Genomic DNA, 25,149 nt, shown 5'->3' on the forward strand with positions numbered 1-25,149 from the left:
TGAATCATAATTGTTAAAGAGAAAACGTGTATGTGTACATGAAAATAATGGTTACATTATTATGGGGTTTTTTTTATTACTGTGTGTATATACCTGTGTCATTCTGTGAATTGCGATTTAATAAAGATGTTAAAAAAATTGTTTGACCATTTGATACCAAATTGAAGAACATCTTTTTTATGCTTTAAAACCAGGCTTGCCAAGTTAAATAAATTCAAGAGAATGATCAGCCTGTACATATTCACCCTCATTGGAGAGTGAACATTCTCCAGCATGGTGTTAATGTACAGGTAATGCCTGCTGAAAGTGAATTCACCACTTCACAATAGCATTTTAAGCTGCTCTGAAACCCGGACAGAAGAAAAGCAAATATCCAGATTTTTTTAAGTTCTCTAAACAGCATTTTGCTATTTATAATAATATTTTGAAATTTAGACAGCATAAAATAAAAAGTAAACCGATAAAAAAATAAAGAAAAGAGTGTGTGTGTGTGTGTTTGTGTGTGTGTGTGTGTGTGTGTGCGTGTGTGTGTGTGTGTGTGTGTGTGTGTGTGTGTGTGTGTGTGTGTGTGTGTAGGAGAGAGATCACATAGTAACGTCTTTGCAACAGATAGTCTGTCAGCATGCATTCCCTTTACAATAAGAAGTATGAAACTCTTAATATCTGGCATTATTGACTGACATTAATCTTCAGTGATTTACCAGTAAATCAGTCATTCTGTGGAGGCAGAGCAGCAATGAAATTTTCACATATACTTTGTGTGTGTCGGGAGGCAGTTGCATTGCCTTTTTTCTAGGATTCTTTTTCATTTATTTATTCAAAATTAGTCATCTGAGGTTTATTCACTCAACAAAATGTTAACTGCTAGGCATGTGTGTTTCTATGTATGTTTGTGTGAGTCTCTCTGTCTATGCTTCTGTGTGTGTGTGTGTGTGTGTGTGTGTGTGTGTGTGTGTGTGTGTGTGTGTATGCATGTGTCTGAACACTAAATATTTATATAAATTATATTGTGGAAGTCAAGTACGTCCTTCAACAGCAATTACATATGCATTAACAAGTTTGAAACATTAGGCGGAGGAAATATTTGACTTCCAAAATATTTAAAAAAAAACGTATGTATATAGTAATAAAAAATATACAAAACAATTTAACAGCTCTTTCTCAAGTGCATTAATGCCCTCCAGGGTGTGTGTTACTGGAGAAATAACACCCTTCCATGGTGCATTGGACCGCAGAATGTCCCTGCGTGGGCATTATTTTCCCTAGTAACACACACCCTGGAGGGTATTATTGCTTAAATTGTACTCTGTTAGAATTATATCTCCTAATTTAAAGTGTGTTTAGACAAATCATACATTGTCACTGTTTGTGTGTTTATTTACTTCTACCTACAAGGAATTGCTAGTCTGATTGTACATATTCCTTTTAAATGGCTAGAAGCTTATTCATATAGTTTATTTACAAAACATTCTGACAAATGCAAATATATTACAGCTTCACCTGTGGACAACACTCTAAAATAGACAAACTCCTCCACTTGAGATGCCTGATGTTTCTTCACCTGCTGTCATAAAAAAATGACCTCTAATTTAGGGGGTGCTGATTTCATGCCATCTGTTTCACATTCAGCAGTGAACCACTCCATTGCAGTCCTGAGGTCACACTAAGTTCAGACAAAGAGAATAACATTGTCTGCATAACAAATACAAAAATCATGTCCCTACTTTGATATTGACTCTAGAAATATTGGTCAAATGTTGAGAATCTAACACTCATATGTGTTGATATATCAAAGGTCTGTGGTGCAGCAGATAGCATTGGTGCCTCACAGCAAGAGGTTCTCCAGTTTGATTATTGGCTGGTGTGCTTTCTGTGCAGAGTACACATATCTGTCCTGTGCTTACATGCAGTAGATTAATTGGACACAAAATTGGCCATAGGTGTGACATGTGAGTGTGTGGTGAAGAAGAATAAATGTAGCAGGGCATGCCACCTGGTGGTAGGAACCTTGGTTCTAGACAATTGTCACTGTCGAAGTGACACCCTGTCCCCATGTGCAATAATGGGAAGGGGTTATGGATGGATGTATGGATAAATGGAGTACATGGATCTAAGATGGGGATTTTTTTCTTAGTCACCAATTGGGACTAAAGCCAGAGGGCTTTAGTAAGCTTGGTGTCTATCACCCTACATCCATAATGCTTTGCAAGCAAACTTTCTCTCTAGGTCTAAGTACTCCAGTCAACTTTTCCATTATTTACAGCCTTTTTGTGAGGAAAACATTTTGAGTTTCAATGCCTTACTTCTTTCTTTTCATTTTTATCCATTTTACTTAGCAGTGTGCAAGCATGACAGATTCAACTGATTTTTTTTTTATTTGTATATGGAGCCAGGTGATCCATATAAAAAACTGTATGATGATCTGATCCCATGCTAATGAACCAAACAAAGATGGTCCTCTATGTATGGTATTAGCTGTCTACCGTGCAGGGTTTGATTTGACTGTCATCTTGAAACTCTACATGCCCTTATATAGTCATCTACATTAACAGGTGGAGCAACTAAGATTGAACACATTGTGATGTGTAACAGTGATACTGTTGTAATATGAACAGTGCAGTCAGTCCAGCTTCCACCTTAGATTATAGAATTTATATGCTATCTTTGTTTTCTGCAGAACTTTAAAACACTCCTCAGTTTCAGCTTTACTTTCGCTTTGATTCACTTCACCATTTTTATTTTTTTGGAATAAATTGGAGTACCCTTACAGTAACCCTTCCAGCCTTTCTTCTGGTTGCATTAGTGCTCGCTTTATAGTTAAAAATATATATTTGTAACCATTGTCTGCTGCACAGTTTAGTTTTCATGTAGAACACCGTTGATTAAAAAGTCGAATTTTGCACGAGTGAAAGAAAAAAATGATTGTGGGGATATCATTGTGTCATTTTGACTTGGAGATTGCACAGCCAAGGGAAAGCGGGATGTATTCTTTCTCTTAAGTGTGTACAGTCTAATGATTTGAATCATTAAGTAAGAATATATGGGGTTGTAAATCCTGTGTGCATAGAGGAGTAAAGCCATGAAAATGACTCAGGTAAATCATGTTCAGTTAGTGGCATGGACACCTACTATAGCTGGTGGTAATGGAAGAGAGATGAAAAGGCATTGCCTGCTCATCTGTTCCTGGGTGGGGGTACATTGAGCCGTGTTGAGATGTTGCTGCTCCACAAGTCCATAATGGTGACACTTACCAATTTATGTACTGTTGGAATGAAGAATGATTATAAAAAGAAAACATGTAATGGATACTGCATGAAAATAATGGAAATGTCACTTTTGTTTGTTTGTACCCATGTCATTGTGTAAACTGTGATTTAATAAAGATGTCAAAAAATAAATTGTTTGACCATTTGATGCTAAACTGAAGCATATTCTTTTTTTGTGTTATAAAACTACCTCTGCCCAGATGAATAAAAAAAAATTACAGATTGGGTAGCCTATACATCTTCACCCTAACTGGAGAACGAATGTTACAATATTCAGTACTTCACTTACATTTGGTTTAAATTTTCATTTCCATTTTCTAGTAATTGCATTTTTTGGCAGTCAGTAGCATTAAACTTAAGGCCTTACTATGCATAGGTAATTCGGTTTACATTTAAATTGCCGGGGGAAGTTTCTGTGACCACAGGTTTTCGAATGACATTTGATCGACCCGTGTTGCTGATCCTTCCCATGTGCAAGTTCTGTTTCAGCAAATGCTCAGTCCATTCGCAAAGATGAGGTCAGTCATTGAACTAGAGATTGCGGTACAGCGGTGATCAGGAAATGTACCCTTTTCCCCAGTGTAGTGCGATCTTGGCATTGGAATATAGCAGCCCCCCACGGTGTGTGTGTGTGTGTGTGTGTGTGTGTGTGTGTGTGTGTGTGTGTGTGTGTGTGTGTGTGTGTGTGTGCAGGAGGGCTTGTCCCCCCTGCAAAATCCTCATGTTATGTCTGGTGCAGTGTAAGACTGCATTCTATTAACGTTGAGTAAGGAATTTGCTTATTAATGTGTGGATTCGACATTTTGCATGTCGGTACACTCCGTTTTCAGTTTTCCAAGTCGGTATTACCGCATTTCAGCCAACTGCATTTCATACTTATGATAGTAAACCGGCAATTCACATTACATCAGCATAATAGGCAAAAGAGGGACATGTCACCATGTAAGTGGGCACATTTCCCCTCATGGAACTATAGCACTTCCCCTCCCACAGGCAGACTAGATCAGCACATCACAGGGTATAGGGTTTTCAGGAATACCTTACTGGGAGCCAGAGTATTAATGGCTCATTGCTTGTCCCTGTCCCTTTTGGAGATGCACAGAGGAAGAACCTTTAAAACTTATCCCATACCTCTCAAGTGCATCTCACTAACAGGGACATTCCTCATTCTGAGTCGTAAAAAGTTTGTGTTACTCACAGTTCCACATCAAAAGTGTCTGTCATACATTGTGTTAAGAAATTTTATAACCTGTATCAATAGAAAATAACATTGCATCATATTAATTAAAAAAATCTCTTAACAACAGGTACTGTTATGACTCTGTCATAGTCCATGTTGGTGTGAATGACTTGAGGCATACCTCTCTGGACTGTATGAAGAGAGACATGATTGAGCTCGCTGAATATGTGTCCCAGGTAGGTATGTCCCTAGCCTTAAGCAGTATTGTAGTGTCTCTCAGAATGATGCCTCAATACAAACAGAAAATGATTGACTTTAACAATTGGCTTAGTTTCTGGTGTCATTCCAAGGGGATCCAGTACCTGACAGCTTGGGAGGACATGATTGACAGACCACGATGATTTGCCAGAGATGGGCTTCAGGCTTCTGGCAAAGGCTGTTACCTCCCCCATAGTGCCTTATTTAGGCAAAGTCATGAGCACAAAATTACCAACATGAAAATTTCTTCTAAATGAAATTTAAAGGTCATACTGTTAAACGCTAGGAGTCTTAACATGAAACTGCACTCATTGCAAGCATTCCTCACCCTGGAGGATGCTGACATTTGTGCAGTCACTGAAACCTGGTTCAAAGCTTCAGAGAGCACCCCAGCCTTATCAGGTTACTCATCCTACCATACTTTCAGACCCCAAACGGAGGGCTACAAAGCCAAAGGAGGTGGAGTTTCAATATTTATCAAAGACATACACACCTCCAGGCTGGTCAAACTGTGTGACACACAGGAAACACTCCAAGTGCAGTTAACTGTTGACAAAACACCTATTCAAATCATAGCTAGCTACAGACCCCCGACCATGAATCAGGACACCCACTCCACCTGACTGAACTTACTTGAATCCATCAAGATTCAACCCTCTACCCTGATACTGGGTGACTTTAACTATCCAACCATAGAGTGGAACATCTATTCAGGCCTAAACATGAATGCCCAGAGATTCCTTGACTTCATCAATGCATTGGATCAGCTGATTGAGACCCCCACAAGAGATGAAAGTATCCTGGACATGGTACTAAACAACATGAGTAGCCACAGTAGCACCCCTACAGTGTCATCCTCCTTGATAAGATCTGACCATAAAGCGATTGTTTCGAAGTCACCATCTCCCCTGACTGCCCCCCCCAAAATCAGGCTCAAGCAAAAAAACTTTTCCAAAGCTGACTACAGTCTCCTGAGAGCAGGTATAAGCAGCTTCACAGCCACTGTCCCTTAAGTTGAAACTAGCACTAATCTCCAAGCCTACACCATAAAACTATATGAGCACCTACATAGCTGTATGGACTCAGCAATACCCAACAAAACCAAATCATCTTCCTCAAAGAAGAGTAAACCTGTCTGGTGGACAGCAGCAATAAACAAATTCTATAATAGGTTCATAGGTTCATAGGTTCATACTAGGCTATCTGCCCGAGGGCATTTACAAGCCTAGCCCATAGTTTTGTGGCTTACGCCACCCCTTTAGTATGGGGAACTATACCCATTATTTTGCTGTGCTTCTGTTGAGCAGTGACACTGAGGTAATCCCTGGGGTATATCTGCGATCTCCCATCCATTGGTCAAGATTTCTCTTGAACAAGGCCAGCGAGGTGCTCTGCCTCACATATACCGGGATTTTATTCCACAGCATAGGGAGTCTTTGGGTGATGAATCTATCCCTCCAGCTCGTCCTATTAATAGCCGTGTCGAGGTTTAAGTCTCGGCCCGTTGTGCCTCTGACGGATCTAGATTTTTGAGGTGAAGCATATTCATCAAATCTGGGTTTGACATGGCCTTGTATGTTAGGCAAAGGTCACCTCTGAGCAAGCTGTGGCGACTCAATACCGCTGGAGTTCTTTCAGTCGGGCAGCATAGGACAGATGTTTGAGACCCTTTATCCTTTTGGTGAGGAACTTTTGTGGCCTCTCCAGCTGCTGCAAGTGTCGGGTCAGATACATTCGAATGGGGCATTGTACTCAATCATTGGTCTGATGAGTGATGAGTATAGGGAGACTATGACCTCCCTTGATCTAGATGAGAATCCCTTCATGATAAGGTGGGCAATGTAGAAGGTCTTCCTAACTACTTTAGCTACATGGGTGTCGAATGACAGACTACTATCAACCTGGGTCCCCAGGTCCCTGATAACTTCTTCTGTGCTCAGTGGATTGCCACCTATTTGGTAGCTAGGGGTAACCTTGTTTTTCGAAGGGTATGACTATGCATTTTTGGCATTTAACTTTAGGCCATGGCTCTGGCACCAGTTATCCGTTTCTGTGAGACCCTTCTGAAGGATATCTGTGTCAGATGTGTTTTCTACTATGGCCCAGTTTGCAGTCATCTGCAAACTTTGTCAGCCATAACCCTCCTGTGTTTGCTTGTACTTGGAAAAGTAGATGCCAAACAAGAGTGGGCCCAGGACTGAGCCCTGTGGTACACCACTTGTGACAGGCTTTGAGTCTGACATGGCGCCAGCAACTCTGACCCTGTGGGTTCTGTCACTCAGCCAGTTTGCAACCCATCTTGTGATGTATGGGTTAACATTTAAGCTGATGAGTTTTTCAGTGATACCCGAGTGGGGTATTGTATCGAAGGCCTTCGCCAGATCGAGGTAGGCTGTATGGACTGCCTTTCCCTCATCAATGGCTTTGGTGACTGTTTGAAAAAGTCAACCAAGTTTAGAAGGCATGATCTGCCTTTGACAAAGCCAAACTGGGATGGATCCAAAGTCTGCAAATTCCCTATGTCTTTATTTATGAGGTCCATTATGATCCTCTCCATGGCTTTGCAGATAAGGCTTGTCAAGCTAATGGGCGGTAATTTCCAGGGTCGGTGGAGGCACCGCCTTTGTGAAGTGGGACCACAGTTGCAGTGCGCCACTCCTGGAGTACGTATCCAGAGGTAAGACTATGATTAAACAGCTGTCCTAGCTGTGGGTTTAATTCCTCGTTGAGTTCGTGGAGCACACAGCCGGGGACACCATCAGGTCCCATGGATGCTGTGTTTTTGCTTTGGAGAGAGCAGTTCTCACTTGGGCGTTGGAGATGTTTGGGGGCTGCAATCGCTTGGTATAGATATCTCTCCTTTTGGGGAGGGGAGAAGTTTGCACTGAACCTGTCAGCCAGTATGTTGGCAATGTCTGTAGGATCAGTAATCTTCACATCATTTTGAACTAGTTCTGAGCATATCTGGGAGTTTCCTCCCAGGTTTCTAACATAGCTAAAGAAGGCCTTATGATTGTCTTTTGAGTCTTTAGCTATTTTTCTCTCAAAATTTGCTTTGGATGATTTTATGAGAGCTCTTAGTTTTTACTTATAGTGATCAAGGGTGTCTTACCTTTTAAGGATTTTGCTCTATCTTGTAGTAGCTTCCTCCTTTTGTTGTAGAGTTTGTTTATGGCTGGGGTCCACCAGACTGGACGCTTGCCTTTGGTACAAAGAGTCTTTGTTTTGCTTGGGATTGCCTTATCCATGCAGTCCTGCAGGTGCTGGTAGAAGGCATTTGTAAGTGATTCAGCGGCTTGAGTACTGTTTTCTGCCGGCTCGGGGGCCTTAAAGGAGACCACACTAGTCTTTAGAAGTGTGAAGTCGGCTTTCGAGAAGTTCTTTACTGTGGTCTTTTTTATTTCAGGTGGGGGTGGGATGAGGACCTCCAGCGAGATTAGTTTGTGATCTGATCTCACCAGTGAGGGGTATACTTCCGGTGTTGAGTATTGTGCTCCCATGTTCGTGATGATGAGATCAAGTATGTTTTCTCCTCTTGTGGGGATGGTGACTAGTTGTTCCATGGCATTTGAGTTTATGAATTCCAGGAACTTTTGGGCTAGGGTGTTTGGGCTTGAGTAGTGTTCCCAGTCTATATTAGGGTAATTGAAGTCACCTAGTATGATGGTGTTTGGTGATACATTTATCCCCTCTAGTGTTTTCAGGAAGGCCATGTGAGGTTCCTGAGTTTGTGAGGGTGGCCTGTAACATGCTACAATTTGTAGAGAAGTCTTGCCTATGGTTAATTGCACCTGGATGGTCTCCGATGCATCGTGCGTTGCCACCAGTCTTGAGGTGTGGGTGTCTTTGATGAATATGGATACCCCCCCTCCTTTCTTGGTATTGTCCGGATTTTGGGGCCGGAACGCATGATAAGAGGTAAAACCTGATAGTGCTGGGGTGCTCTCAGGAGCCTTGAACCAGGTTTCTGTCACTGCACAGACATCGATGTTCTCCATACTGAGAAGGGCCTCGAGTGCGTGCATTTTGAGATTTAGACTTCTGGCATTGAGCAGCATTACCCTTAGTTTTTTCCTTTTTGTGTTCTAGGGTGGTAGGTTTAGAATTTGAGCCTTGCCTAAAAAGGCACTATATGGGGTGGCAAGAGCCTTTGCGAATATGCGGAATCCCACGGCTGACAGGTGCAAGCCGTCCCTTGCGAAGCAGCGTGGCTTGTCCAGCATGTCATCCCAGGCAGACAGACATTGGATCCCCTTTGAATGACACCAGAGTTTAAGCCAATTGTTAAAGCTGATCATCTTATCTCTGTATTGTGGCATCATTCTTGGTGAAGGTAGGATACTGCTCAAGGTCAGGGTCATACCTGCCTGGGCTACATAATCAGAGAGCTCCTCAATGTCTCTTTTCATGTAGTCCAAGGAGGTACGTCTCAGGTCGTTTACACCAGCGTGGACAATGACTGAGTCATTTGTACCTGCTGTTGAGAGACCTGAGTGCTTGCGTTATGTGGCGGATTCTAGCGCCCGACAGGCAGCTTACTGTGACCTTCTCCTTACTCAGTCTGGTGGCGGGACGTCAGTGTGTCTGACTATGGAGTCACCAATGACTAGTGTGTCTGGCATTGTGTTTGGCCTTAAGGGCTGTGACTGTTTGACACTCTGACTGTGAGGTCTATGTGTTGCAGGTGTTGTGTTCTGAGGTGGTGGTTGTTTGGGTGTCTGCTTTGGTGGCCTCTGCTGTTTTGGTAGATTTTTGATCAGAGCCGAAAGTATGTCTTTGTGTGTTTATGTGTATGATTTGAGGTTGTGATGGTACTATGTGAGACTGGGTCTATAGTGTGTGTGGTAACCTTCTCCTCCTGACTGGTCTTGCCAGTCCTATGTTGAGAGAGCTCAGCCTCCAGTTTGGCCGTATAGTTGCATCTCTCGCATGTATTTGTGTTTTGTGGGAGGAGGAGAGGGTTGTCTGTGTACATGAGGCAATTGTAACATTGCCTCAATATTCCCAGGTTCACCAGCTGAGCAGGAGAGGACACAAGCAACTGATCCCTCGACATGCTAGAAGGACTAGACAAAAACTTTAAAAGAGATTCCGGGGGACGTGGGTGACCGAGAAATGGGGGTTTGCCTTTTGGGGTGCTATCTATAAGAGTGCCGTATCAAGGTAATAAGTACTGTAGGAGCAAGTGCTAGGTTTAACAGATAGAGAAAAGTCTACTTGGAGTCAAGTAGAGATGATCTTTTTAGGTATTAGAGAAAGTGCTAGTAACAGGGATGCTTAAAGGTAAGATTGAAAAGAATGCACTCTGCAGTGTGCACTAGAGAAGTTAGATATGAAAGTAGGTAACTTGAGTTTTACATGTTTAAAAAGTTAAGGTTTAGTGGAGAGTTACTATTTTTAAAACAGTAAGATGGACTGAAAGGGGTGGTTACTTTTGTATTTTGGTGCTATGAAATACTGTAGGATGGCCAATAAATTTAAATAATTGAAGGGGTGGGATTTCAAAAGTGATGGTTTTGTGATTACTCACATAAGCCAGTGAAAGTAGAGAGAAATGAGATATATGGTCAGATTAACATAAGAGGCGGGCAACTAGAAAGACAGTGGTATTTAACAAGACAACTTAAATGGGTGGGAGGGAGGGAAAAAATTCTGCCTGACTCAGAACAGAGAGAGCTGTGGTCTCTTTTGAAGTTTTAATATGCTGTTAGAACAGAATGCAAGCAAAACACAAGATAAAGAAAACAAACTACAGTATTCAAAATATAGAAAGGCAATACAGAAATACAAAAAATAACAGCAAACTAACCTTTCCTTCACAGCAAAGTGTAGCAGAGTCTGGATGAGCCTTTCTGGTAAAAGCCATAGACAGATAAAATGAAAAAAAATTGCTGTCCAGGACCAAGAAGGAGCAGGTGACACGTTGGAAGCAATCTCTTCTTTGTCTGAACAAACAAATAAGGTCACTGGTGAAATCCTCTAAGGCTAACTTCAAGTCCAAATTGGCGACATCTACCAAGGACAGTCACAAGGTCTTTTTCACATACATCTGCAATCTCAAAGGTAACACCCAAATCTGCACTGAACTGGTGGTCAAGCACATACACAAAAGCCATCGATATAGCCAACCCCCCACCAGTAAACCAGGACATCTGTAGTACCTGCCCTCCTTCCCTCATCATCAAGGAGCAGTTCTTTAATGCTCTCTCAAAGGCAAAAAATACAGTCTCCATGGGAGCTGACAACATCCCTAGCTGTGTCCTAGCTGAACTCAGGCATGAGCTCTCACCTCTGTTAGGCACCCTATTCAACTAAAGCCTGAGGACTGCCTTCATCCCAGCTGAGTGGAGGACAGCCAGTGTCATCCCTCTACACAAAGGTAGAGTGTCCACTGACTCAGGCAGTTATAGGCCCATCAGCCTAACTAACCTGATCTGTAAGGCCATGGAACATATTGTCATCATGGACCTTATAAGCAAGGACGTTGGCAACTTCCAAATGCTTGACCCCACACAGTTTGGTTTTGTCAAAGGGAGGTCATGCCTGTTAAACTTGGTCACTTTCTTTGAAACAGTCACCAAAGCCAATGACCAGGGGAAGGCAGTGGACACCACCTACCTTGACCTAGCCAAAACCTTCAACACTATTCCCCACTTGGGCATAATAGATAAACTTTCCCAGCTAGGCATCAACTTGTATGTTAACAGATGGGTTGCTAACTGGCTTACTGATAGAACCCACTCAGTCAGAGTAGGGGAAGCCACCTCTAGTAGTAGACCCATAATGAGCGGTGTACTTCAGTGATCGGTCTTGGGGGCTCCACTGTTTGGGATATACTTTTCTAAGGTGCAAGTCAAAACCAGTGGTCTATGGCTGATCATTTTGCAGATGACTGCAAGTTGGGCAATGTCTTAAATTCCCCTAGTGATGTAAACATCCTCCAAGAGGGCCTTACCCAAATTAATGATTGGTGCCAGAAGCATGGCCTCAAACTGAATGCCAGGAAAGGCATCATTATCTCCTTTGGGGAAAATGGTGCCCCCACTAAATATTACATTAATAACAATGTATTTTATGGACAAAGGACAACAACAATTTATGGACGGCGCAGTGTGGTGCAGTGGTAGTGTTGTTGCCTCACAGCAAGAGGTTCTCCAGTTAGATTCTTGGCTGGGGTGCCTTCTGTGTGGAGTCTGCATGTCCTCCCTGCATTCGTGTGGGTTTTCTCCGGGTGCTCCGGTTTCCTCCCATGTTACAAAGACATGTATCTGGAGCATTTCTCCCCAGGCTTCCACTGAAAATTGGCTCGTTCCAAGTTGGACTTTCCCGGTTAACAAATGTAAAATAAAAATAAAAAAATAAATAAAAATGTACTAAGCATGCGATCAGTTGTGAGGGACTTGGGCACCCAGGTTGATAGCAACCTGACTTTTGACCACCATGTTTCCTCCATTATATTGAAGGCTTTCTACATGGCCCACCTCATAAGTAAGGGTATTTCATCCAGGAATAAGGAGGTCATAACATCCCTGTACTCCTCCCTTATCAGACCCATTATCGAGTACAGTGTCCCCTTCAGCATATACCTTGCCAGGCTTATGCAGCAGTTGGAGAGACCACAAAGGTTCCTGACCAAGAAAATCCAGGATCTCAAACACCCGTCCTATACAGATAGGCTAAAAGCCCTGTCCCTCTATTCAGTTACATACAGACTGCCAAGACGTGACCTGTGTCTTGCATACAAGGGCATTTCAGACCCAGTCTTGATGGAGTTGCTGCATATCTGTCAGTCAAACTCCACTCGTTCAACCAGAACGCATTAATAGAACTTGTTGGTGGGAGAGATTTGTGTCCCAAAGACTTCCCCCATTTGTGGAATAGACTCCCTCTCCGTGTCAAGCAGAGTACCTCATTAGCCCTTTTTAAGAGGAACCTGGACAACTGGATGGGAAATAGAAAATACACCCCTGGTATCCCACCTGTGTCCCTGCTGGACAGGGGAAACAAGTGCTGACTTTGTGGGAATATAGGCAAAATTCTTGGCTAGGCTTATAAGGGCCTCTGGGCCAATAGCCTAGTATCATTCTATGAACCTATAAGTATTAAGTAACAAATTTTAGGTATCTTGTGAGATTCCTGGTTGGAAGTTTAGTAAGCTATTAGTGATTCACATTTTGCCCATTTGTTCCACGTTGAAAGGTAGTGTTCCACATTTTGGACATGATATGTTGAGAGATATGACCTACCCACAATTAGTTGTAGCACAGATGTGGACAGACACACACAGTCACACACAAACACACATCATAGCTGTCAGCTTCTTAGAGCAAGAAATCTGGACAAAGCTATAAATAATGGTGGGAGAAAGGCCCAAAAAAATAGGGACAATTTTTAAATATTCCTCTTACAAACTTAGGAAGTTGATAGAATGAACAGGTTTTGCATCAGCATGAATTTTCTGAAGGGTATGAAGTCTGAATTTCAAATGTCTGTCGGTATTTTCTAACTTTAGTCCTCAATGATTTACCAAAAAACACAGTTTTTTGAGTAACATGCCAAAAATATGAGGCAAAAATCTGAACATTCTGTGAAATTTTGTACATTTGAGCGTTATGACACACATATGTGTTAAAATTTTTAAGTAATTATTTTACAGATATAGATTAGGCCTCTGGATTGCCATGAAGCCATGCAGTAAACTGTTATGTCTTTGCTTCCATAGCAGTCAACAGCCACAAACACAAGTACATGTTTTTCTGTAAAAGATTAATTTACTGCCTCCAAATGCACAAACAGTTCCTCAGTTGTGATGTTTCATATTTTTATCAGCATTATAGTGTTTCCCAAAAATGCCAGTAATGCTACTTCACTGGTTTTATGCTTCTTCTTATGGAGTGAGCTTTCTGAGGTAACATCAACAACAATAAAAAGATGTGTATTTTCTATTCTGCAGACGTGATCTTGTCTGTTGATCTCATCTTATTGGCACTCAGTGGTGGTCTGCTGTTGGAAATACTAAATAAGTTTGACAGATAAATAACCTCTTGGGCATTCCTTTTTAACTTGTTTACTTTTACTGTTGCACTTAAACATATTACCCATATTGTCTAGAATGGAGAACAACAACCACTCTTGCATGGATAAAATTAAAGAGCCCACTCTGAAAACTTAGCAGTGGTTGATTGAATAATACACAATTCTGAAGAAGTCCTAAATTTGTGAAGATGGGAATAAATGTGCTGTTATTATTAAGTATGGTCTGTAGACAGGTGTATGGTCATATTTTGTTTGTAGACTTGACACAATAAAAAAATGCATAGAGGGAGGGAGCACTGACCCAGGTGCTAGTGTGTAGGCAAGGGAGGAGTAGAAGAACAGTGGATAGTGTCAGTTCACACTTTCTGGGGTAAGGGGGCAGCCTGCTGTGCAGTGCTGCTGACAGGCTTTATAGACTGGATCAGAGACACAGGATCAGACCAATTGCAAGTTTACATTGTGATGTAGCTGGGAAGGGCATGTACAGAAACATGATTACATAAGGGGTGGTATTGCAGTTCCTCCCCATTTGGAACATACAACAGGTTGCAGTAGGATAAGGAGCTTATCACTAAATTAAGAAATTTAGGTGATAGCTGCACAAAAGGGCAGTGGTGATGATTGAGGGCACGGGCAGAAAAAACATAAAGAAATTAGAAATAAAAACATTGTTAACAGGAGTGAGAGAATAGGACAGTTCTGTGTGTGGAAGGCAGTTTATTCAGTCTGAAAAACAACAAGCTGTCGCAGATATCAAATGAGGAAACTCAATGTTTTTAGTAACATTCGCCAGTTAGCGCATTATTCTTTATAAATGGACTACATCAGACTGATGAAGTCCGTTTAGGAGGAAGAAAGATCTAACTGATGAAGTCTGATGAAATCCATTTAAAAGTGTAAAAATGCTAAAAAAGTGTCAACTGGTAGAGTTTAGTAAGTCTATTTAGGAGGACAGAAGGACTGGCTGGTGTTTTGATGACCTCAGTTTAAGGGGACAGGGGTGCTAAGGAATAGAATATGATGAAGTCCATTTGAAAGGATGAAACCACCAACTGGTGAGTGCTATTAATAAACATTCACTTTCCTCTTTTGTTCACTACAATGGAGTGTTTTTTTTTTCTAAGTTACAATTAGGTGTATTAGCCTATTTTTGTGTTAGGCTGGATTTATTGTATCCATTTGCATCGAAGGTGTAGCTAGCTGTTTTGGTGCCCAGTGCCATTCTCCAGTCTGGCACTATGACCTCCCCCCCTCCCGCACACACAATTAAATTGAGGAGTAGCAAAAAAAAAAAAAAAACTCCATTCCCTGATATGGATAAAGTGCTCCTAATGTAAAGAGCATGCCATGTCTGTTTATTTCAATCTGTACTTGTTCAAGAGGAAATAAAAAAAAAAAGTACTCAGTCTGGATCTTGCTCTCTTAATGTAAGGAGCAAGCCAGGCCCATTTGCTGCCCCAAAAAGCAGAAATATATATATATATATATATATATATATATATATAGTAATCAAAGAGAAGCAGTGAACCAACCACCAGGACCAATCAGCTAGAAATTCCTGTAGCTCGAAGAGCTAAAACAAAGGGAACCACCAGATTGTAGAGCCAAAATTGTCCATAAACTGCACGTAGAAATACAATTCCTTCATTAAAATGAAAAGATGCTACTCCGTCAAGAATTGAGCTATCTTTTATTAGTGAACAAACAGAAATAAGCGCTTTCACGCGGTTAAAACCACGCTTCATCAGATTTGATATATATCTGATATAAGATATATATATATATAGTTTATGCCACACATGGAGTGCTAGTCCTATGAAAACAAAAGGTAACTGTTTGAAATGTCAGGACCCACTAAAGAGAGTCCCAAAACGCAGAGAGACTGAATTGCCGAAAGATTGGACTTGTATATACCAAGTCTGCGATGCCATTTCTTGGAATATTCCATTTTTTGTGAGGTATGGCAATCTTGGAATTGCTATGTATAAGTTCGGGAGGTGTGGGGATGCAGGGGGCTTACCCGTCCTGCAAAAAGACGTTTTAAGGAGGAGTAATTTTCAAGATTTGATCTTCTCCGAGTTTTTGGCCTTTTTTTTTTCTGGCTTTTAGGCACTCAACATTTCAAGTGCAGACACTTCAATAGGGTGCCAAAAACATCTTTTTTTACCTTTTAAACGGTAGCAGACTGTTTCCTACATTTTATGTCACACACTGAGTATTTAAGTGCTTCACTTCTGATCAGAAATGCAGAACCATCATGGCTGTAATGTTCTACACTGATCTTGCCCCAAATACTTTGTACCTGAGACGGCTGTCCCATTTGCCCCCACACTTGCTATCGTACTGATTTGCTTCAGATGTTTTTCAAAAATCAGGACAGTACAAGTAATCAAAATAATTTGTATCTGGTAAGTGGTCATTTTTTAATGAGGACATGGAAATATATGAGGTTTAAGCAAAATTCATAGCAGACCTATAATTTATTTTAATATTTGCCTCAAACTTGTAATGTGTTTAGGGCATTTTTCAATCTATACTCAGTGGTGAGTTGCAACACTGTAACAACCATGTATTCTGGGTATTTATTCTTGAGGTTGTTTCTAATTTTATGACACATAAATTATCAGAGAACTTTGAATGTATAGCACAGTGTTAAAATAAAGGTTTTTGTATGCTTCTGTTAAATATTTTATCTTACAAAACAATTAATTTAGTACCCCCTCCACAAATAAAAAAGCAAAAAGCATTAATGACAATATATTGCATGAACTGGCAAATATAAATAATGACTGTCCTATTCCAATAAAGGTGTGCAACCGGTGAAGCCTGGCAAGAAATCATGCTAGCATGTTTGCCTGGAAAACGCTGTGATCCAGAGTCGGAGTATAATCCAGGGGAAGAATTTACATGTGGAAGTAATTTTGCTATTGTCTACTTCATTACATTCTACATGCTCTGTGCTTTCCTGGTAAGTCCTTAAAAATTAAAAAAAAAAAGTTTTCAGTCTTTCTTTATGAATTATTACACACAGTCATGTGCAGAATTTTTAAATCAGCTTGAAGTTAAGTCTTCTTTGGAAATTTGTGTACTTTATTTCAGTGTTCTCAATTTATATATTCAGTCATATTATATGTTGCTATAAAATATTGTTAACTATAGCAATGTCAAGGGCCATATGATGCAGAGTAGTATGCTTCATCAGAAAAGATGTTTTCTTCCATCAGGCCACATGGATCATTAACACACCTTAAGCTATTAAATTTGTGTTGCTGTACCTGCTAAGAAGCATGCTGGTAACAGATCTGATCGTGATAAGCATATCCCTAAGACTATAGCACCATTGGTTTCTTGTTAGCATTACATTTTTGTAAGTGTAGTCAGAAGCAGAGACTGGCACTTGTTGCTGTTTTCCTCTCGGGTCCATTGTTGCCACACTGAAGCATATAAGCTGATTTGTTATAACTTTTAACCACTGAGCTGTATTCATTTGTAGTAGCTGTGTGTTTTACTACCAGAGGAGCTGTACCATTCTGGTGCTAAGTCCAAAAACTATGACTTCATGGAAAAGACAATTGATTCATGAATAATTAATATGCAGTTAGCATTCTATAGAAGCATGTTTTCCTATTTTAATGCTAAATTTAAATATACTTAATTGCTAAGAAAATCTGTTTTTAACTTCTGAGGTGCCATATCAATGTTACAATTATGGAAGTTCTGCTCCTTAGAATAGAACTAGAAAAGTTCATGGACCACAGCTGGATTACAGAGACTCTTCTTTGGGAACAGTCACTAAAACACAAAATTATGAAATTCAAGTTAACCAACTTTATGTGCCTTTTTACTTGGTCAGAATTCTACAAGTAGTTCCTGTTATCCCTGCAAGGGATTAGTGCATGTCTTGTGATGATGTGGGATGGGGCAGGGATCCAATGTCGTCTTTTCTGACCGCCTCAACACATGGGTATAGGAACCAAATGGATCCAAGGCCAGCCCTCTCCTATAGTGCACTGCCAGCCATATTGCCCTCAGATGTTGTTTGCTTTATTAAGCAACAGAAGTGTCCTCCAGAACTCAGGTCTTCATCGCATATAAGTGATTTTCTTTCCCCTAGTAGGTAAGTGATACTTAAGATTTTATTTGTAATAGTATTTGTGACCTATGGGTACCAATTTTTGGCATTTCTGTCCCTGTTTACAGTGATGGACCTGTTGAGTTTGTGGTGTAGACTTTCCTGTCTTCTGTGTGTGTGTGTGTGTGTGTGTGTGTGTGTGTGTGTGTGTGTGTGTGTGTATCCGGAAGTGCTTTTTAACATGACGGATAAGGCTTCAGGATTTAAAAGTATGTGGCCTGCGGCCAAAAGATTCCACCACAAGATCCATGTGACTGGTGAATAAACTTTTTCTGGTCTGCCTCTCTTGAATTGGATTGTAACATTTGTTTGGACCAAGGACTGTCTCCAGTCACCACTCCAAGTTGGTTCTGAATGGATTTCTCTCTTCTCAAGCAAAGATTTTATGCCTTCTCTTTCAGAGTCCCCTTCTTCCATGAAAGCTTCTGACAAAGGAAGAGGGATAGACCCAGGGGGAAAGTCAGAGACAGGGGTCCCTCCAAATATAGTTCAGAGGAGACTCAAAAGAGGTTTGTAAACCCTTCTGCTATGCAAAGACCTGCTCAAAAGGTCCATCTGCCGTCAGACCTGATAGTTTCCCCAAAGGCTTTAAGGTTGGACCATGGTCTGATCCAGTCTCCAGCTTCTTTAATTTGCCTGATCCTATTTTTCACCGGAATCATCTCCCCCAGGATCCCTCCATCCATTGTCAAGTTTTTTCAGAAAGTGGCCTGGTGCAGGGAAAAATTGGTTTCCATTACCGCTTTTTGGCCTCCAAAAAAGATCTGGTTCCCCCTTCTTTTGGCTTCACTCAGTGTACCGGATCCCCTTTCAGGTCTGATTTCTCATCCCCTCAGCAAGCTTCACCTGGATATCAAATCTCTCAGTCTGACAGCTTGGTTTCTCCACTTCCAGTGATGGCGGAATTCCCATGCTTTCTTCCGGGGTTGTATAGATTCTCAACTCTTCTTGAAAAAAAACTCCACTATTCTAAAGGTTTGGATCCTTTCTCATTAGCTTTGATGTTTATAATGGATTTCCTGGCTTGTTGCTTCAACATGAGTACTGATTGTTGTAGAATTAAAGTATAATTAGCTGTCATTTCTAACTTTCATTTAGGAAAGCAGCATGCTTCCATTGCTTCTTTGAGGCTGTCATTGAGGGACCCCGTGCATCCTTTGGACATCATTATGGTGTTACACTCTTAACAAAATGCTCTTTGAACCTGCAACTTTACCAGATCTAAAACTGCTGTCTTGGAAAATGAGGTTTCTAATGACTGTTACGTCACCCAGAAAGATTTAAAATGTACAAGCCTTATTGTGCAAACCTCTGTATTAGATTTTCATAGGGATAGAGCTTCCCTCAGGAGTAATCCAGCCTTCATTCCCAAGGTGGCTTCAGGCACTAATTGAAATCAGACTATATATCTGCCAGTATTTTTTTCCAAATTTCTCAAGTAGAGGCAAATATCTACTTAATTCCTTAATGTCCACCGTCAAGACATTAGAAAGAGTACTCTCATTACAAGCTTGACCTGCAGTCCAGGTCCAAAGCTGCTTTTGCTTGTGCCATTCTCCAGAATATCCTTCCACACAATACCTTCTGGAGTTATTCTAGCTGGGTGCTCTGTCCTGTTGTGTTGAGGTAGATGGAAAAGACATCAGATGTAAAAGTTATGTACTTACCATAATGATAGATCTGTGTTGCCATTTTCCATTTATCTCAGCATCCCAGCCATCTATCCTTCATCCAAATTGTCACTTTTTTATGGCCATACTGGAGCCTTTCTTGGTTGCAGCCATTTAGCGGCAGTATTTACTCTTTCTAGGGTTGATAATTGTGTACTTGGAGGCAAACTCAGCCTGAAGGCATTATGGTTGGCTGTGCATTATGGGAGTGGGGCGGAAGTGTGAGCCTCGGAGCCAAAGTTTATTTGACTGCCTCAGATCCATTTGGATCTCATATACCTATTTGTTGAGACTGATAGAAGAAGACAACATGGATGTATCATTGTGGTAAGTGCATAACTTTCATTTCCATTACATATCCTGTGTTGCTTCGCATTCTGCTGATAGCTTTTCACCTTGCATGACCTTCTGTTCAGCAGAAGATAATTTTTAATACTTTGCGGCTTTACTTTTATTTATTTTTATTTTTAAGTTTTTGTTGGTCATTTCTTCTTATTTATTCCTTTTTTGGTGTGGGGGGAAGGTTTAGGCTATGGTGGCAAAATCCTTTCAAAGTGTGCGAGTGATAACAAACAGCAGCTAAGACTTATAAACACTTTTGCATAGGCCCAGAGCATAATGGAGAAGAGTATGAACCTTGCAGTACATTTAGTTAGGCAACCAGGTTAAGGAGGTTAGAGTGTTAAATTCATTTTTAAAAAAAATGCCTTAGGTTCTGTGAACAGAAGTCAAAGAGGAAGTATTTGATTGAACAATTGAAAACTTAAATAGTAAAGCAAATCATCCAGAAAGGGCTAAATCTATAAAGAGAAGAGCACAAATATTGTCTGCTGCCTCAAAAAATGTTGTACTATCAACCAGTACATAATTTGCAACAAATGCAAAAACTGAATCTGAAATAAGTATGTAAGAATGAAAGTACTTAACTCAATAATACCCATAAAAGGAATGATATGGAGTTAGTCTCTTTTTTTTGAAGGAGGAGGAAGAGATTTGTAACCGGATTTATTTTGTTTTTAGAAGTAAAATTAAGTACTTGAATGAAATGCTCTAAATACTTGTACTCTCGATAGTCCTGTGTTAGAATTTCGGTTTGTCCTGACACATACTTTCTGAGTCCCTGTGTACAACCAGGATGGATTAGAAATACTGGAGTCCCAACCTGCGGGTGACCTTTGATAATCAAGCAGTACATTTGAGACAGTCCCAGCTTACTTTACTGACTCTGAAACACAGAAAAATCCAGCTGATTCTTTGGTGCCGTCAGTGCCTTCACTAACATTGGTTCTTCTGAAGTGCAGTACTAAACAGGCACCTTTTTAGTACCAATACCTATACAGGCATAAGAGATAGAAATGGGGGGGGGGGTTCTAAACGAAAGACCACCATTGACAGAGTTTTTAATAGAATTTAAAATAGAAGCTGACATTAAAAAGGACTAATTAGTAGAGCTTATAAAATATTGCATGATAACTATAAGAATCAATCAGAAGAGGTTAGAAAGGATTGGGATTGAATAAGCAATTCACAAAAAAACAATGGGAGGATATATGTTTGTCTCCCAAATATGCAGCAAAATGTGGAAGATTTAAGATTTTTTGATGGAAATGTTTACATCCCTACGAGAGGTGAAAATATCCTGGACCTGGTCCTAACCAACATAAGTAGCTACTATAGCACTCCTACAGTGTAATTCTCCTTGGTAAGATCCAACCATAAAGCGATCAGTTTTGAAGTCACCATCTCTACTGACCCTTGACAGGGTCAAACGAAAAAACTTTTCCAAAGCTGACTACAATTTCCTCAGAGCAGGTATGAGCAGCTTCACAGCCACCGTCCCTTCAGTTGAAACTAACACTAATGTCCAAGCCTACACCAAAAAAACTGTATGAGCACCTACATAGCTGTATGGACTCAGCAATACCTGACAGGACCAAGTCATCTTCCTCAAGGAAGAGTAAACCTGTCTGGTGGATAGCAGCAATAAATAGACTCTATAATAGAAGGAAACAGTTGCTGTCCAGGGCTAAGAAGGAGCAGGTTCCAAGGTGGAAGCAGTATCTCCTCTGTCTGAACAAGCAAATAAGGTCACTGGTGAAATCCTCTAAGGCTAACTTCGAGCCCAAATTGGCCACATCCACCAAGGACAGTCACAAGGCATTCTTCACATATGTCAGCAATCTCAAATGCAACACCCAAATCTTTTCTGAAATGGTGATCAGTAACACCACATACACAAATGCCATAGATGTAGCCAACCTGCTGGCAGACAGGTTCAGTGAAACCTTCACCCCTGTCCCCCATCAGTAAACCAGGACATCCCCAGCACTTGCCCCCCCTCCCCTCATCACCAGGGAGCAGGTCCTTAATGCCCTCTCAAAGGCAAATGCAGTCTCTATGGGACCCAATGACATCCCTGGCTGTATCTTACATGAACTCAGGCATGAGCTCTCAGCTCCACTAGACATCCTATTCAACCAAAGCCTGAGCACTGGCTTCATCCCAGCTGAATGGAGGACAGCCACTGTCATCCCTCTGCACAAAGGTGGAGTGTCCACTGACCCAGGCAATTATAGGCCCATCAGCCTAAATAGCCTGATCTGCAAAGGCCATGGAATGCATTATCATGGACCCTATAAACAAGGACATTGGCAACCTCCAAAGACTTGACCCCACACAATTTGATTTTGTCAAAGGGAGATCATGCCTGTTAAACTTGGTTGACTTCCTTGAAACAGTCCCCAAAGCCATGGACAAGGGGAAGACTGTGCACACAGCCTACCTTGACTTAGCCAAAGCCTTAGACACTGTTCCTCACTCAGGCATAATAGATAAACTCTCCCAGCTAGGTATCAAACCATATGTTACCAGATGGGTAGCTAACTGGCTTATTGATATGACCTACTCAGTCAAAGTAGGGGAAGCCACCTCTAGTAGTAGACCCATAATGAGCGGTGTACCACAAGGATCAGTCTTGGGGCCTCTACTGTTTGGGAATATACTTTTCTGAGGTGCAAGCCAAAGCCAGTGGTCTGTGGCTGACCAAGTGTGCAGATGACTGCAAGCTGGGCACGGTCGTAAATTCCCCTAGTAATGTGCACATCCTCCAAGAGGGGCTTACCCAAACTAGTGACTGGTGCTGGAAGCATGGCCTGAAACTGAATGCCAAGAAATGCATTATTATCCCCATTGGGGAAAATGTCATCCTTACTAATTATCATATTAATAACAACGTACTAAGCATGCAATCAGTCGTGAGGGACTTGGGCACCCAGGTTGATAGCAATCTGACTTTTGACCTCCACGTTGGCTCCATTGAATGGAAGGCTTTCTACATGGCCCACCTCATAAATATGGGTATTTCATCCAGGAACAAGGAGGTCATAACATCCCTGTACTCCTCCCTTATCAGACCCATTATCGAATACAGTGCCTCTTTCGGCATGTACCTTGCCAAGCACATGCAGCGATTGGAGAGACCACAGAGGTTTCTGATCAGGAAAATCCATGGTTTCAAACACCTATCCTATGGAGATAGGCTAAAAGCCCTGTCCCTCTACTCAGTCTCATACAGACTGCTCAGAGGTTACCTGTGTCTGGCATACAAGGCCATTTCAGACCCAGCCATGATGGAGTTGCTGCATATCCATAAGACAAACTCCACTCCTGCAACCCCCACGCAAGGCCTTAACCTGGTCTGCGACATTAGTAGAACTTGTTGGCAGGATAGATTTGTGTCCCAAAGACTCCCCCATCTGTGGAATAGACTCCCTCTCCATGTCAAGCAGAGTACCTCTCTAGCCCTCTTTAAGAGGAACTTGGATGACTGGATGGGAAGGATCCCACCTATGTCCCTGATGGACAGGGGAAACAGGTGCTGACTTTGAGGGAACATGGGTGAAATTCTTGGCTAGTTTTATAAGGGCCTCCAGGCCAATAGCCTAGTATCATCCTATGAACCTACGAACATAGATATTTTTAATCCCAAGCAGACACCAGAGAAATTTTCCTCAGGCAAACAGCAAATGTTGGAGGTGTGAAGGGGAAGAAAGAGGTAATTGGGAACATATTTTCTGGGAGTGTGGTGAGTTGGCAGAATTTAAGGATTCCCTGCAGGATGCACTGTCGGAGATGTTCGGTGGGCGGATTGGTCTGACGAGGGAGATGATTTATTTGAGCTGTGATACAGAATCAGAAACTACATAGGAAAAATGAGAATTGTGGGAACAATACATACAAGGGAGGAATGCGGTTTAAAAGGTGGCAGGACTTAAATGAGCTATGTAATGTTTGAGTGAGAAAAATTGGGTAGATTATAAGTGTTGTATAATGTTTGCAACTGAAAGTGTGTCAGTATGGTTTGTGATGTAAAATGCTTCCAACTAGGATTGTGTCATTGTGGATTGTTTTCATTTATATTAATGTATGTTTGTCTATGTAGTAAGTGATGGTTTAATCAAGATGTTTCTGGTTAAAAAAAAAGGCAGGAATTGAATAATTTATGTAATATTACTTAGATTATATGATGTATAGCAATATATGTGGTGTGTTTGCTATGTTAATGTAGTTTGATTACTTTTATATGAATGTAAATTTGCCTGTGTCACAAGTGGTAATTCTGTAAAGGTGTTTAAAAAAATATCTGTACAGCCATCATATAGTTTTAATAGTATACTGGCAGTGAGAGAGGTAGGTGAGTAAGAGATTTCCTTAGCAGAGGAGCCTATGGTTTAATCAGTTCTAAAGGGTCAATTTTCCTGTACAAAATTGCAAGCTCCCTAGTACTGACTATACTTTTAATTAATTATAAAGAAACTAGTGTAGGAAATTATTTCAGTCACCTCAGTACAGGCTTCAGGAAAGTGGACTTAATGTAGGAAATGATGAATAGCACAGAATGGAGAGAAAAAAAAGAGGGGATTCCATCCTTTGTCTTAACTGGAGAAGATGAATTTTCCTGTTCTTTATAGCATTTCGTTATTAAGCTTGTTCATTCTAATCACGAATGCTTTTCTTTTGAATCCTGTGGTTCACCTCCTCAGGAATTCACCTTCAGTGAACCTGTCAGTACCATGGGTGAAATAACAAGCCTGTCTAATACTTCATAGTAAAGACTTTTGTAAGCACAGATAATTGTTCTTTAATTTGAGATTTAGGGCATACTTCTTTTTTTTTTCTTGTGAAAACATTGAATTTGTTAGCCTGCAGTAGAAAGAGTATTCATTTATATTTGTGTATTGCTTTGTATGGCTTGTTCAGTGTATGTTTGCTTATGCTAAACATATTAAAACTTGTATCTGGAATAATGAATAAAATAAAGTAAGAATGCAAAATGGCATGTAAAAGAGCTTTCTCCACCTAAAAAAAAAAGATTTATAAATGCTCTAAGTTCTGGGTCTGTGGGGAGGATCCCCCCAAGTGTTTAAGACTTTTTAGGGTTTGTGGAAACAGAATGCTACACACACACATACTCAGAAACCAGCACAAGGGTCAACATATTTTTATGTAGATATGAAAAATGCAGCTAATGCTTAATTTTCATCTGAAATTTGGAACAACCTCAGCTAAAATCTTCTCTTGAGAAACTTACAGGGCTGGTAGAGACTC

General features: G+C 40.9%; 1 protein-coding gene across 1 annotated transcript in view; it reads left to right on the top strand.

The window, feature by feature from the left end:
• Positions 1-25,149, top strand: part of CACNA1D (calcium voltage-gated channel subunit alpha1 D) — a 5,051,180-nt gene that overhangs the window by 3,919,581 nt on the left and 1,106,450 nt on the right. The window contains exon 34 of the mRNA XM_044077483.1: positions 16,549-16,708. Within this exon, the coding sequence (XP_043933418.1) occupies positions 16,549-16,708 (160 nt within the window). The remainder of the gene's footprint in view (positions 1-16,548; positions 16,709-25,149) is intronic.

The sequence above is a fragment of the Protopterus annectens genome, chromosome 7.part0 (genome assembly GCF_019279795.1).
Source record: "Protopterus annectens isolate FY-2018-M chromosome 7.part0, PAN1.0, whole genome shotgun sequence".
NCBI classification, from domain to species: domain Eukaryota; kingdom Metazoa; phylum Chordata; order Ceratodontiformes; family Protopteridae; genus Protopterus; species Protopterus annectens.